Here is a 14934-nt window from a genome sequence, read left to right on the forward strand (position 1 = left end):
AAACATAGTGTATCTATTTTTTATGCATTCATATGGGAGTAATGAAAAGCACTTTTTTTGTAAGGTGTGTGCCTTTTGCCTTGTTTAACCCTACTAAATAATGTCTGAATGAAATTGTGAACATGCTAAAAGTAATGTCTGAGGTTCAGGTTTAGAAGATAGAATAAGCAATATGACCAGAGCAAGAGTGTCTTTGTTCTGAATGAGCACAGCTGATCTCATTTCGATTTTGCCCATCATTAAACGCTGACAACCATAGCAAGTCTCAACATTACCCTGCTGCTCAATCGCTCCTGGGTAAAAGCTTTACTATCTGCACTATTGCCCAACACTATACACAGCCTACAGCTAAAATTCTTCTGACCATTTTGGCTTGACTGATGCTGAGCTAGAAATAGTTAACCCTTACAATATTTCTTTAATATGAGTCTACGTCAAATAAACAGCCACTGACCCAAGAGCCGACCCTCATTACACATGAGCAGCGCAGGTGACATTCAGCGTGGAGCGGCGCACCTGTGAGGGATTATTCATTAGCAGCGTGACGTCAGGCTGGGGCGAACAGAGCGCGCTGGAGCGGAGCTGTTCACTCGCACAGGTGCTTAACACTGACACTCCAACACCATCTGACTACATGAGGCCATGGACGCAGCGCTTCTCATTGGTGAGTACAGGAGATGTTTTAAGGATTTTGTGAGCATCAGTGCTTCATTGATCTTGGAAGTTCTTCTGAGGAAATTGATTTCTCATGTGCTTGTGAGAAAGTGCTTCTTTACTTTGCGCTTGGAGTGCAAAATCTGTTCTTGCATGAGGTGCAAGTGCATTAAAATTTCATTTAAAATACAAATAAAGAAAGTTTCAGGATTTGGAAGAGGAAAATGTAAGAAAGCTGAGATTATGATGAAAAATGTGTGACCCTGAAAAAAGTCAGATTCCCTTGTAAAAGTTTACTGAAGTACATTTTACAAGAAAACACGGCATCACTTTAGTTTAGGGTCCAATTCTCACTATTAACTACAGTGTAAAAAAATATTGTTGGTTTAACTTAAAAACTTAAGTAACCTGGTTGCCTTAAAATTTTGAGTTCATTGAAATTAAACATTTGAGTTAATACAATGAAGGTAATTGGTTTAATAAATAGAAACCAAAAATATTATTGTATCTGAACCACATACATAAAAAAAATGTTGTGATAAATCATGAAAATAGCACAAGTTTCACTGTATTATTATAAATTAAACACACAAGTACGCAATATGCTTACAACATATTTTAATAATATGTGAATAAAGGGATTCTCAAATGTTCAATGTATTAACTCAAATTTTGAATTTCAATGAACTTTAAAATTTTAAGGCAACCAGGTAACTTACTTTTTACATTTTTTTTACAGTGCTTATTAGCATGCATATTACTAGGAAATTATAAAGCACATATTAATGCCTTATTCTGCATGATCATATTCTGCATCCCTTAATGCTAAACTTAAAAACTACCGTATAACTATTAATAAGCAGTAATTAGGAATAAGCAGAACACTGAGGCAAAAGTCATAGTTAATATTGAGAATTGGACCCTAAACTTAAGTGTGACTGAAAACACTATTCAATGTGTTACTTGCCGTTTCTTTGTGATTATGCATAAAATTTACAAGCAAGAATCCTACACCATTTTTTTTTCCAGTGCACCAAAGATAATAACTTTTTTGAATGTTTTCAAATTATAATGGATGATAAGAGTCATGACTTTTTGTGTCATTCAAGCAAATGAGACGCATCAAATGCTAGGACAGTCTGAAAATCATATCAGTTTTTCACTTGCATTCACCTTACAATGGAAAACAAAATATTTTCAAGGCAACATGTTTACTCGACTTTTGATGCCTCCATGCAGAACCGGTAGATTATCATTTCCCGTTGCATTAAGGATGAGCCAATTATGAATGTAATTCTCTGTTCCAGCGTCTCATCTGCTGTTCCAGCTCGTTTGCATTAACGCATCAAGAACTACAGACTGCACTTCACATGTGGATGCTTGTGTTTCTAAACGCATCTGCAGAAGTGAACAGGCTGTCCTCAGAGACGTCTGCAATTATAAAGGTACAGAATTCTTATTTAAAGCAAACAGGATGACATCCATAAAGCAACTTTGTTTAATGGGATAGGACCGGGGTTGTCTGGAGACATGGGGTTAATAACTGGGTGCTGTCAAAGAAACGCTAGAAACTGAATGTTTGCTCTCTTGATTCATGCTAGACGGTTTTGTCAAGGCATTAAAAATTAAAAGCTTTTGAGATTGGTACACTGAAGGTTTGAGTATAAGAATAATGAATAATGTATAGCACATTTGAACATTACTTCAACATTCACACAACATCTAAAATTAAAAGGGTATCACTTTAGTTTAGGGTCCAATTCTCAATACTAACTAGTTCTTAATATCATGCATATTACTGGGATATTGGCTGTTTATTAGTGCTTATAAAGCACATATTAATGCCTTATTCTCCATGATCAAGACAAAAAATATTTAAAAAGTAAGTTATCTGGTTGCCTTAAAATTTTGAGTTCATTGAAATAAAAAATTTAATACAATGAACATTTGAAAATCGACATCACCCTTTATTCAAATATTATTAAAATATGTTGTAAGCATATTGTGTAATTGTGTTTTATTTGTAATAATGCAGTGAAACATGCCAAATTGTGCTATTTTCATGATTTATCACAACATATTTTTTTGTTTATGTGGTTCAGATACAATAATATTTTGAGTTTCTATTTATTAAACCAATTTCCTTCATTGTTTTAACTCAAATTTTTAATTTCATTGAACAATGAATTTTAAGGCAACCAGGTTACTTACTTTTTTAAGTTAAACCAACAATATATACTTTTACAGTGTAAACTCAACAGGAGTTAATTAGGAGTTTATTGAGGCAAAATTCGTAGTTAATAGTGAGAATTGGTCCCTAAACTAAAGTCTGGCCATTAAAAGTGACCAAAAATGCATTCAAATGAATGCATTAGTTAACCTAAACTAACTACGAGCAATATATTTTGGCATTATTTGTTAACCTTTGTTAATGTCAATCCCTGTCTCCTCTTCCTTGTGAAATGTCCCATCACTGTGTTGGCGGTAATTTGATTAAAGCGCAATAGCCTTGAGCAAACGGCACACCTCAAACTGTGGCCGTATGTGCATCAAGGGAAGAATAAAGGTCTAGCCTGAGGGGACGTTGAAGTTGTTTGTTGACTGTGTTTGAGTGTGTGTGCGCATGTGTGTGTGTGTTTGAGAGAGAGAGAGAAACATATTGGCCTCAGGGAAGCAAAGGGGATAACAATATATGAGATCATCAGTCCATATTCACATATGATATTGACTTTCATGTTGATACATTTTAACATCTGGCCATAATAATAGTTTTGGAAAACCATTGGGCGCTTTGGAAATCATATGCGGCTCAATTAAATGATTAAATGCTATACAATCAGTATTGCAGCACATACAATAGCTATTAAAAATTCATGAACGCACAGTGTGATCCAGATGAATAGACTTCACTCATGTGAAAGCTGTCATGTTGAAAGTGCTTCTGCTTTTATCTCTGTGGAAAGATGGAGGCTGCCACCCGACTGACTCAAAGGTCTGTAACGCCACGCTTCAGATGATGTTGAGCCGCTCGCCTGCGCTGGGAGAGTGCGTGTGTTCTGGGCCGGATCCTTGCAGAACTCTACAACAGCTGTATTCCCAGTGCCAGCATCGTTTGGGTATACCATACCACATACATTAAATACAGTATTGCAATATAAATAATGGAAATATGAAACAAGCTTAGCTCTACGGAAAGCATCTGCGGCATGCTGTCGATTACCACACTCATTTCCCTCAGTTAAAATAAAAAAACGGTAATGTACAGTAATGCACTTAAGTCTAAAACAATGCGTATTTAACATGCAATGCCAAGCCAGTTTTATTTACGTTGTGCAGATTTACAGAAATTAATCCCAACTCTTTTTTTTTTTACATCACCTTAATGCCTTATTGTCCACATTTAGCAGTTATGGTATGACAATGTGAATCTATTGTACTTTTTTTTTTTACTAATTGAGGGTTGAGTTTTTCATGCCTCTGGTCATTGAGAGCATGCCATGAGTTTTGGGTGGGACTCTTTCAAAAACAGTTTCAATCTGGCAAATTCACTCAGAAAAGCCCCTTGTCCTTTGGGAGATTTTGAATAATCTGCTTCAGCTCTTCTCCATAAAAATAAAAGGAACTTGTGCACGATCCCAGCTAACAAAAATGTTCTAAGAACGTTTTGTTAAGTTATGAAAAAGTTATTATCCTTTTTTAATGTATTACGAACATTTCTTAGTTATGTGAATGTTAAAGGAACAATCCATTCTATACATAGGGCGAACAAAGGAGCTGAAGAAATAATTAACAAGACACACCTGAACAAAATATTCAAATCAATCTTAAACCATGGAAACAAACAGGCAGGGAACGGAGGAGAACTGAACTAATTAACAGATGTGAAGATTATCAAAGAAACTCAGACAGGATAAGAACAGGAAAACAGATGAAAAACAAACTCAAAACGTGACAGTACACCCCCCTCCCAGAAGGCGTGTCCTCACGCTGTAATAAGTCCAACAGGGGATGGAGGGTGGGCACCTAGGAGGCTGACGAGGGGCTGGACAAGGGGATGGCCAAGGTGGATTAGGCGGGACAGGAAGCCTCCTGGGCAGTACCAGCAATACAAGAAGCCAGGGAGGTGACGGTAGCTCGGGAAGCCTGGGAAGGGCTAGCTTCACTGGAAACCAGGGAGGTGCCGGCAGTTCAGGGATTCAGGGCTGGAGCCAACACTGGAACAGACTCTGGGGCTGGTGCAGACTTAGGGAATGGTTTGGATCTGTGTGTGGCCCAAACACACAAATGTTAGAGCCATTATGGACAGTGCAATGTTCTCTGGGGTTGAGTTCTGGAATTTCCCTCACTGGAACAGACTCTGGAATTTCTCTCACTGGAACGGACTCAGGAATTTCTCTCACTGAAACAGACTCTGGAATTTCAGATCCGGAACTTCTCTCACTGGAATGGACTCGGGAACTTCCGGGAACTTCTCTCACTGGAATGGACTCGGGAACTTCTCTCACTGGAACGGACTCAGGAACTTCTCTCACTGGAACAGACTCAGTAATTTCTCTCACTGGAACAGACTCAGTAACTTCTCTAACTGGAACGGACTCGGGAACTTCTCTCACTGGAATGGACTCGGGAACTTCTCTCACTGGAACGGAGTCGGGAACTTCTCTCACTGGAACTGACTCGGGAACTTCTCTCACTGGAACGGACTCCGGAACTTCTCTCACTGGAACGGACTCTGGAACTTCTCTCACTGGAACAGACTCAGTAACTTCTCTCACTGGAACAGACTCGGGAACTTCTCTCACTGGAATGGACTCGGGAACTTCTCTCACTGGAACGGAGTCGGGAACTTCTCTCACTAGAACTGACTCGGGAACTTCTCTCACTGGAACGGACTCCGGAACTTCTCTCACTGGAACGGACTCTGGAACTTCTCTCACTGGAACAGACTCGGAAATTTCTCTCACTGGAACAGACTCTGGAATTTCTCTCACTGGAACGGACTCGGGAACTTCTCTCACTGGAACGGACTCGGGAACTTCTCTCAATGGAACGGACTCGGGAACTTCTCTCACTGGAACGGACTCGGGAACTTCTCTCACTGGAACGGACACGGGAACTTCTTTCACTGGAACTGACTCCGGAACTTCTCTCACTGGAACTGACTCCGGAACATCTCTCACTGGAACAGACTCTGGAACTTCTCTCACTGGAACGGACTCGGGAACTTCTCTCACTGGAACGGACTCGGGAACTTCTCTCAATGGAACGGACTCAGGAACTTCTCTCACTGGAACGGACTCGGGAACTTCTCTCACTGGAACGGACTCGGGAACTTCTCTCACTGGAACGGACTCGGGAACTTCTCTCACTGGAACTGACTCCGGAACTTCTCTCACTGGAACGGACTCTGGAACTTGTCTCACTGGAACAGACTTGGGAACTTCTCTCACTGGAACGGACTCGGGAACTTCTTTCACTGGAATGGACTCGGGAACTTCTCTCACTGGAACAGACTCTGGAATTTCTCTCACTGGAACTGACTGGAATTTTTCTCACTGGAAAGGACTTGGGAAGATGATTTACTGAAAGCATTGTGGGCATTTAACTTGGCAATGCCTGGAGACACTGTGACCATTTGTATCGGCAGTGCTGCTAAATCCTTCTGTAACGGTCTTGCATTCTATCACAGGTGGTGGCTGTAATGAAGTGCACCATGACAGAGATACTCAAAATAAATCTTTAATCCAAGAATCAGAACAATAAACAGGAGAATAACTCAGAGGAAACAAACACATAACATCAAACAATTCAAGACAAGGAAACTGACAGAAACTGAGGGCTTAAATTCATAAGGCAAACAAAGGAGCGGACGAGATAATTAACAAGACACACCTGAACAGAATACTCAAATCAAAATCTGAAAAAATTATTTTAAGAACATTTCCTCTCAAAATTGTGAGAACATATATCATATGTTATAACACCATACCAAGCATGATTTTAAGATTTTTTTGTCCTAACATTTACATAAACCTTTAAAAAACTTTTAGAAAGTTATGGGAAATTCCCCGGTTAACTGGGATATTCCAAGTTCCTATTCCATGTATAAGAGCAAATGTACATGGTGTGATGCGTTGCTGGATAATTTTGAATTGTTTTGACAAAAGGGAAGATTATCAGTGAATAAGGACTTACATACATGTTTGGAATGACATGATGGCAATAAATGCTGACAGAATACTCTCTCTCTCTCTCTCTCTCTCTCTCTCTCTCTCTCTCTCTTTTTTGGTGAACTATTTCTTTAATGTTTTGAAGCTCAAAAAAACAAGCAACTTGAGGCAGAGCCGAAAGCCAGTGGTAAGATCTTGGTCTGAACATCTAACTCCTTTTGTAAACTGATAACTGCATGCATACTGTGATCCCCTCATTGATCCCCTCTCATACCCTCGATTCAGAACACCACACAAGCAGATCCTGTCTTGACGAGACAAAGGCTTGCCTTGGGGAGGAAGCCTGTAACAGACAGATGGTGCCATTTGTCCAGGAGTGCAACGCATACCAATGCAACCCCAGCCAGTGCAGACAGGCAATGAGGCAGTTCTACTCGGCACTTCCTCACGATGTGGCTGAGAGACTGGTGTTGTGTGACTGTGATGGAGAAGACCAGGAATGCCAGCAGATGAAGGCCTCTCTTCACTCTGGATCATGTGTGAGCGAACAGTCGCAGACACCCTGGACCTGCCTGGAGGCGCTGGACAGCTGCTTTGGAGATGCATTGTGCAGGTGAGCATTAACAACATGATTTACACCAGGCCATGTCCATAAAACAGCATTTCTATCAACCAATTATAGGTCTTCTCCCCAAACCAATGTTTACTAGTTGACAAGTCACATTTTGGGATACCCAGTTATTCCGATGGTCCACATTAGACATTATATCAACTAAGTAACTTTGCACCTATACATGTCCACTACACTAACCAGACTGCCTGTTTAATATCTGCTAACACTTTATTTTGATGCTCCTCAACAGACATTCTACTGACTATAGTAATGTTACAAGTAGATGTCAACTTATTCCACTAACCCTAACAGTCTACTAATACTCTGAGAGTTAGTTGACATGTAGTTGTAAATTAATGAGAGTTAGTTGGCATATAGTTGCAAAGTTACTTATAGTTGGTAGAATGTCTAAAATGGACAAAAAAGAAAGAAAATTTGCAACTTACTTATTTTAGAACATTTCAGTCCAAACACAACAAGTTTGAAATAAACTCAATTTCTCACCAATCCAATGTAGTTCAGGTAAGAGGTGAGTATTTTGCAGTTCTAATTCCAACAGTTCAACAGTTGTAGAGTAGAAATTCAACAAGTGTTCCAAACCATAACAAGGCAAGAAGGAAATCATCAACAAGTTCAAATCATAGTCCAGAAGAAGTGTATTTAATGATTGATGAATGAGGCCAAAATAGAACAAATATTCAATACACATAACAACAATCCGCAATTCACAAAGATAACAAATATAGGATTACAAAATATATACTACTTCCATTGAGCTGTAGAACCACAGATGTTCCTCAAAATAGGTCTGAGTTTAGCAAACACTCAAAGGCTGAGTCTGAAATCGCATACTCTCTGACTAGCACATATTTTTAATATGTAATTACTTTAGGACCACTAAAAAAGTATTTTAAATAAAGTATGAATGTGTGTAGTATGACCGGACGTACTACAGTCGGCATGTTGTCATGATCATGCTGACCTACCAGTATCAGTTGTGTCGCTTCACTGCCATTCACAAATCCTCTCCCGTGGCCTCATGGGATAGTAAAGTGTTCTTTGTATGTGCACTTCAAAATCTCATAGGAAGTAGTAGGTCATCCAGGTACTTTTCACCTACTCTTTTATGAGTACTCGCTCTTCCTTATCTACTTAAGCATTTTTGGAATTTTCCTTAGCACTGTCAACTTTGGATTTCATTGCTGCACTGGAACAATATATATTGTGAAAAAAAAAATCAAATTAAAGGTCAATGTTTACTAGTATACTATATTCACTACACACAGTAGAGTCCAGTAGAGTCCAATGTGCCCAGAGAGTGTGAGATGAAACGAGTGCACAAATCAAAAGACGCATACAATTGTGATAAGAATTATTGGCATCCCTGGTAAATATGATCAAAGATGGCTGTAAAAACAAATATGCATTGTTTATCCTTTTGATCTTTAATTCCAAAAATATGCAAAAATCCAACCTCTCATTAAAGTAAATTAAGTCAGGGGAAAATCACATTATGAAATAAATGCTTTTCTCCAAAACACATTGGCCACAATTATTGGCACCCCTATATCTTTTAAAAAAATATCTCTGAAGTATTTTCCCATTCATATTTACATTTTTTTTATCACACCAGGGTGACTAGGAACATGAAATTATGCTATGATGTCTTGTTTCACAGGAGTATAAACATGAGGAAACACAAGGCCAAATTCCCTTAATCATCATGACAATTAGTAAAACCAGAATATAGTTCTTATGTGCAGCAAAAGATTGTTAAACTTCACAAAATCCCCATTTCCACCACCAGGACAATAATTAAGAAGTTCCAACAAACTAAAGATGTTATGAATCTGCCTGGAAGAGGATGTGTGTTTATATCGTCTTAAAGGGATAGTTCATCCAAAAATGAAAATTCTGTCATCATTTACTCACCCTCAAGTTGTTCCAAACTGTATGAGTTTCTTTGTTCTGCTGAACACAAAAGAAGATATTTTGAAACATGTTTGTATCAAAGCAGAGAGAGCAACCATTGACTACCATAGTATTTTTTTTCTCTACTATGGTAGTCAATGGTTGCTCTCTTTGCTTTGTTACAAACATTCTTCAAAATATCTTATTTTGTGTTCAGCAGAGCAAAGAAACTCATACTGGTTTGGAACAACTTGAGGGTTGAGTAAATGATGACAGAATTTTCAGTTTTAGGGTGAACTATCGCTTTATTGTACGGCGAGGAGGAGAGTTTGAGTGGATCCTCTCTGGGGATCACAGATGGAGCATTGCAGAGATTAGTTGAGTCTTGGGGTCAGAAAGCATTAAAAACATTAAACAAGCCCTACATTATCACATGTTGTTTGGGAGGGTTTCAAATCCTCCTCCTCGCTCATCCAAAAATAAACTCCAGCATATTCAGTTGTCACACAAGACTGGAACTTTATGGTCAGATGAAACTATAAAAAGAGCTTTTTGACAGCAAACCCACCAGATGGTGCAAACAGGGATACAAAATACCCCATGCCCACGGTTAAATATACAGCTGGGTCTGTAATGTTGTGGGCCTATTTTTTTGCTGGAGGTCCTGGACATCTTGTTCAGATTTATGTTATCATGGATTCTGGCAAATACCAACAGATACAATCTGACGGCCTCTGCTAGAAATCTTATAGTGGTTGGATCTTCCATCAGGACAAAAATGTGTCACTGAGCAAGAAATGAAGCTTCTGCCATGGCCGTCCCAGTCTCTGACCTGAACCCTATAGAGAATGAGTGATGAACTGAAGAGAAGAGCTGGGAATCTGGAGGATCTGGAGAGATTCTGTATGAAGGAATGCTCTCTGATCTCCAAACTCATCAGGCATTATAGAAGAAAATTTAGAGCTGTTATCTTGGGAAAAGGAGGTTGCAAAAAGTATTTCACAAAAAGGTGTTTTGGAGAAAAGCATTTCTTTCATAATGTGATTTTCCCCCACTTTCAATTCTTTTAATTCAATAAAAGGTTAGATTTTTGAACATTTTTGAATGAAAGATTAAAAGGATAAGCAGTGCAGATTTATTTTTTATAGCCATCTTTGATCATATTTAACAGGGGTGCCATCAATTATATATGGGTGCCAATAAATAGTTATGTTTCCTTGCTTAAAAGTCCAACATAAATGTACATTCTGGCCTAGGCTAGGATTCAAACTCACAAAAAATGTAGCTAAAAAACAACTCTTAGTGGAGCATGATTAGATTTGCCAAATCGTGAAATACTCCCAGTTTAAGGCAGGGGTTCTCAACCCTGGTGCTCGAGGGCCACTGTCCTGCAGAGTTTAGCTCCAACCTTGTTCAAACTCACCTGCCTGTAGCTTTCTAGTAATCCTGAAGAGCTTGATTAACTGGTTCAGGTGTGCTTTATTAGGTTTGGAGCTAAAATCTACAGGGCAGTGGCTCTCCAGGACGAGGGTTGATCATGCCTGGTTTAAAGGTGTGGATGTGCTCTATAGCCCAGAGGGTGAATCTGGTTGACAAGCATGGTCTTTCCAGTTGAATGGAGAACTTTTAGGAAAGCTGGTTGATGCTGCTGATAAAAAAACACTCTTTGCTATTCACAGGCAGATATTTAACAGGTACCTGTCCAAATGTTTTGGGGTAGAGGACTCTGCATATGATTCAACGAGTGACTGGCTAAATCTTCTAAACCCTGGCATCTTTCTTGGGGAAGACCTCCAATGCAGGCGGGCATTTGTGGAAACAATGGGTACAATACTTCATCACTCATGTACTTGTGATGGATTGCATTCTCACCACCAATATAAGTGCAATGAGCTGAAACAAATTTTGCAAGACAAGTCCCTTTTTAGTAAGTATTTTCAGTGGCTAGTGTGTATTTGATTTCAACTTGAAGAATTGCTGGCATAGTCTTATTGTGATTGATGTATTCTGATTTACCCACTCAAATCATAGAGCTCTCAGGAACCAAAGAAAATGTCCAACATGGAAAATCCCTTGAATCAAACATTGGGCGACAACCAACCAATGAGCCAAGCGCTGGTGAAACTGTCCAATCTGATGATTTTAGGAATGGGCAACAGCCAACCAATGATTCAAGGGTTAAGCAGCAGTGGTTGAGCGGTGAGTTGATTCTCTTAAAGGAGGGCTTTGACCTTTAAACATGCACTTTTCCTTTTTCATCACTGATGTAATTAAACATGTTGTCTTTGTTTGTACCAGATCAGCTGTTGCACCTACTGATATATATCTCTGCATTAATGGTGGTGGTGTTGTTCATTGTCAGCCTTGTTTTGCTCAGACTGAAGTAAGTTATCATTAGTTTAATGCATTATGATGCACAGAAAATAATGTAGAGAATAATTTTCTTAATCTTTACTTAATAATTACTCATTTTTACCGCCTTTATTTTAAGGAGAATGCACCAAGCTGCTGCTAAACCAACTTTTGAGGCCCCTCAGTCAAAGTCTCTAATGTTGTCATCTGTTATCATTTGAGTGATTTTATACAATTCTGGTTTCTTTAAGAGACAGTGATATTCCTGATACTTTGCACATTGTAGTTATATAGTTTGTATATATATAAACCAAGCTGCCAAAAATGTCTCATTTTCTACTTCCAGTGCCGACTTTATCACGTCTGTAAGCTAAAGGAAACACACTGTAACACCAACAAACTTTAAATTAAGTGCATCATGAGTTAATAATAAAGGAGTTGTGCTTTGTGTAGTTCAGTATTGCACAATATTATTCAATATACTATGTTTGTAATGTGCTATTCTGGTTCTGTTTCAAGGCATAAACTATGAATAAAGTGTTAATGAGCAACGTCTCTGATGTCAGTCCTCTCATTGAGCTTTATTAAGTTATGGAAGATGAATATCCAGAATGAGGAAATATATATGTTCTTGTCTTCTTCAGCCCATCTGATATTCATCAGGGAACATCAGTCTGTCTCGTCTCCATTTCAGCCGACACTCGACACCTCCATCCAGATGTTTTTAAGTCTAATGATGTGTTTCCTGAACCCCAGTGTCAGGGCCGCACTAAATCACCATTAGGAACTTCGCCACAGACATTAATGAGACGCTTGTCTTACCCCTCATGGTTAAACTTTTATCACAAAGGGTTTAACAATGTTGAAGATGAACATGTTTTTTTTTTCATTAACTCATATTAATGTATCATTATACATAATAGTATATTATACATAACTTATTACTTATTACACTATACATAACTTATACATAAACATAGTTTATTACAACAACACCTTGTGTATATTTCATTGGACGTTCTCTTGTAACATTTTACGTCAAGCCTGTATGCTTTATAAAGATGTTCTTATAATACACTGCAATAAAGATTTTCTTATAATACACTGAAATGACATTTTTATGATGTTCATAATACATTTTAACCTAAATGGTTAATCTTAACACATTTTAAGAGAATAATGCAATGAAACGTATTTCGTGCTGTTCAATGATATAGGCAAAAATAACCATTGCATTCATGAGAACATAAATACATTGAGATGCATATCTTATGAAATGCATTATATCCAGGCAGCAGGTTATCTCTTACCTTGCTACATTATCTCTTTGTGTCTTTCCGATTAATTTGTGTGCCTAAAACGAAATTGCGCCGCACAGATTAATAAAGTATTGCGTTGGATTGTAAATGCTTGAAATATTCAGCCACACTTGGGTAAGGTTGGGTTGGTTATCGCTTGATTTTTAGCGAATCCAGTTCTTATCGATTCTAAGTTTCGATTCCAACAAAAAAGTCAACATTTAGATATCTAACATATTTATTCTGTCCTTCTGTTGCAGCTGAATACCATAAACAAAAATCAGCAGCCTTAAGTACACTTACATTTTGCTTATGGTTTTAACAAAAATACCACAGTAAAAACAACTAGCCTAAACTTATATCAATTTCAAATATTATTAAAGACAAGTAAACAGTCAGTAATAGAGTAAGAACAAATAAATAAGCCGACAATTGAACTAAGTTCAGGTACAGAAATTTAAATCAAACGTAATCATATGTAAAATAACACGGCATAGTTTTATTTTTATTAATAAAATATAGATGAATCAATTATAAATTACCAAACTTATTCAGTCGAGATCACTGAGTGGTTTTCTTTTTCTTTTGTTCTTTGATTCAAAATCATTAATGCAGGCGGCAGCAGGTTTATTAGGCTGCTGTCACTTTAAGACTGAGCGTACGGATCCAATATACTGTTACACAAGCATTTTTTTGTGTTTACACGGATATTTTGACATATTTTCTGTATATGTGTCCGTTCAATTGTAAGAAGATGAAGGAGAACTCAATTCAGTATCCGCACACTACATGAGAGGCGGCTTTCTGTGTGCGCTTTAGATGTGTACGCAGCGCCGAAAACAGTGCGCTAGTGCCAAATTGTGTTCGCTTAAATGGTTCAAATCACATTAAAGGGGTGGTAAACCACGATTTCACTATTCTAACTTTAGCTAGCGTGTAATGTTGCTGCTTGAGCATAAACAACATCTGCAAAGTTACAACGTTCAAAGTTTAAAGCAAAGGGAGATATTTGCTTTTAAAGAAATCAGTTTCTAAGAACTACAGCAAACGGCCAGTAGGCGACTACACACATTCCTCCAGGGCTTGCTGACATCACCAGGCTCAATATTTACATAAACCCCTCCTCCGAGAATATTAAATAAGGGGGGGTGAGGCCATTTTGTATCGCGGCGCTGTTGTGGTATAGTCAGGCTGGAGTGTTGTTGCCGCGATGCCGAGGAAACGCTGTTATATTCATCCGGATTGCAGGTCTGGGGTACTTGCTCTGTTCAGCCTTCATAGGGACGGGGGTGCGTTGCAGAGCGTTTAACATACAGCATGTTATATGCACGTGTGTTTGAGTCAGCGGGGAATCAGGCGCGCGCAGGGCTCCCTGCAGAGGAGATCTAACATCTAAGCACATCTAACAGAGGAAAACATCCACCGTCTTCGCGATTTCAATGCCAGATTTGCACAACGTCAGCTGCGTGACAAAAACACTGCCGGTGCGTGGATGCACGACGCGCGCGCTGCACATTTCACGGAGGACAACACAAACTTCCACAAACTTCGCGAGTTCAATACAGGATATGCACCACGGCTTGTCCTGAAAGCTGGATTTACAAACAGAAGCTGTTTACGGGCCACAACCTGTAAGTCTGATTTATTTTTCATCGATGTGTTTTCCTGTAATAGGTTGTAGCAAGGAAGTAAACAGATGACAGCGCTGTTCTGCAAACCAGTCTGTTAAATGCTCATTCATACTTAACGATATCCGACGAACATCTAACGTTACAAACATTAACGTTAAAATCTCAACAGCGAACCTGGCATTAGTGTAAATGATTCTTTGATTAGAGCTTTTATGTATTGTTTATCTTCAGGCATGCTAAACATGGTTCTGTGTGTGATTTGGCTAACTTACTAAAGTCAGTGCTTAGTGTTCGTTTTGGGTTAA

At 38.6% G+C, this 14934-nt stretch overlaps 1 protein-coding gene across 2 annotated transcripts; it reads left to right on the forward strand.

Annotated features, from left to right (window-relative positions):
* The first annotated feature begins 559 nt into the window (after positions 1-559).
* Positions 560-12803, forward strand: gfral (GDNF family receptor alpha like). 2 transcript variants are annotated; one of them, XM_079842316.1, is made up of 9 exons: positions 560-664; positions 1962-2099; positions 3618-3770; positions 6970-7011; positions 7110-7437; positions 11028-11275; positions 11380-11547; positions 11647-11731; positions 11840-12255. In XM_079842316.1, the coding sequence occupies exons 1-9, from the start codon at positions 643-645 to the stop codon at positions 11919-11921; spliced, it is 1266 nt and encodes a 421-aa protein (XP_079698442.1). In that variant the 5' UTR covers positions 560-642; the 3' UTR covers positions 11922-12255. The 2 variants fall into 2 exon arrangements, with proteins under 2 accessions (XP_079698442.1, XP_079698441.1); XM_079842315.1 differs by lacking the exon at positions 11840-12255 and adding an exon at positions 12345-12803 and having other exon boundaries at positions 589-664.
* Positions 12804-14934: the final 2131 nt, after the last annotated feature.

Source organism: Gobio gobio, assembly GCF_949357685.1.
Source record: "Gobio gobio genome assembly, chromosome: 18".
Lineage (NCBI taxonomy): Eukaryota > Metazoa > Chordata > Actinopteri > Cypriniformes > Gobionidae > Gobio > Gobio gobio.

Coding starts and splice junctions, on each gene's coding strand:
- gfral (XM_079842315.1), top strand. CDS start 643: ATGGACGCAGCGCTTCTCATTG. Junction 3,771..6,969: donor CCAGTGCCAGCATCGTTTGG/GTATACCATACC, acceptor AATGTTTTGAAG/CTCAAAAAAACAAGCAACTT. Junction 11,276..11,379: donor GCAAGACAAGTCCCTTTTTA/GTAAGTATTTTC, acceptor CTCAAATCATAG/AGCTCTCAGGAACCAAAGAA.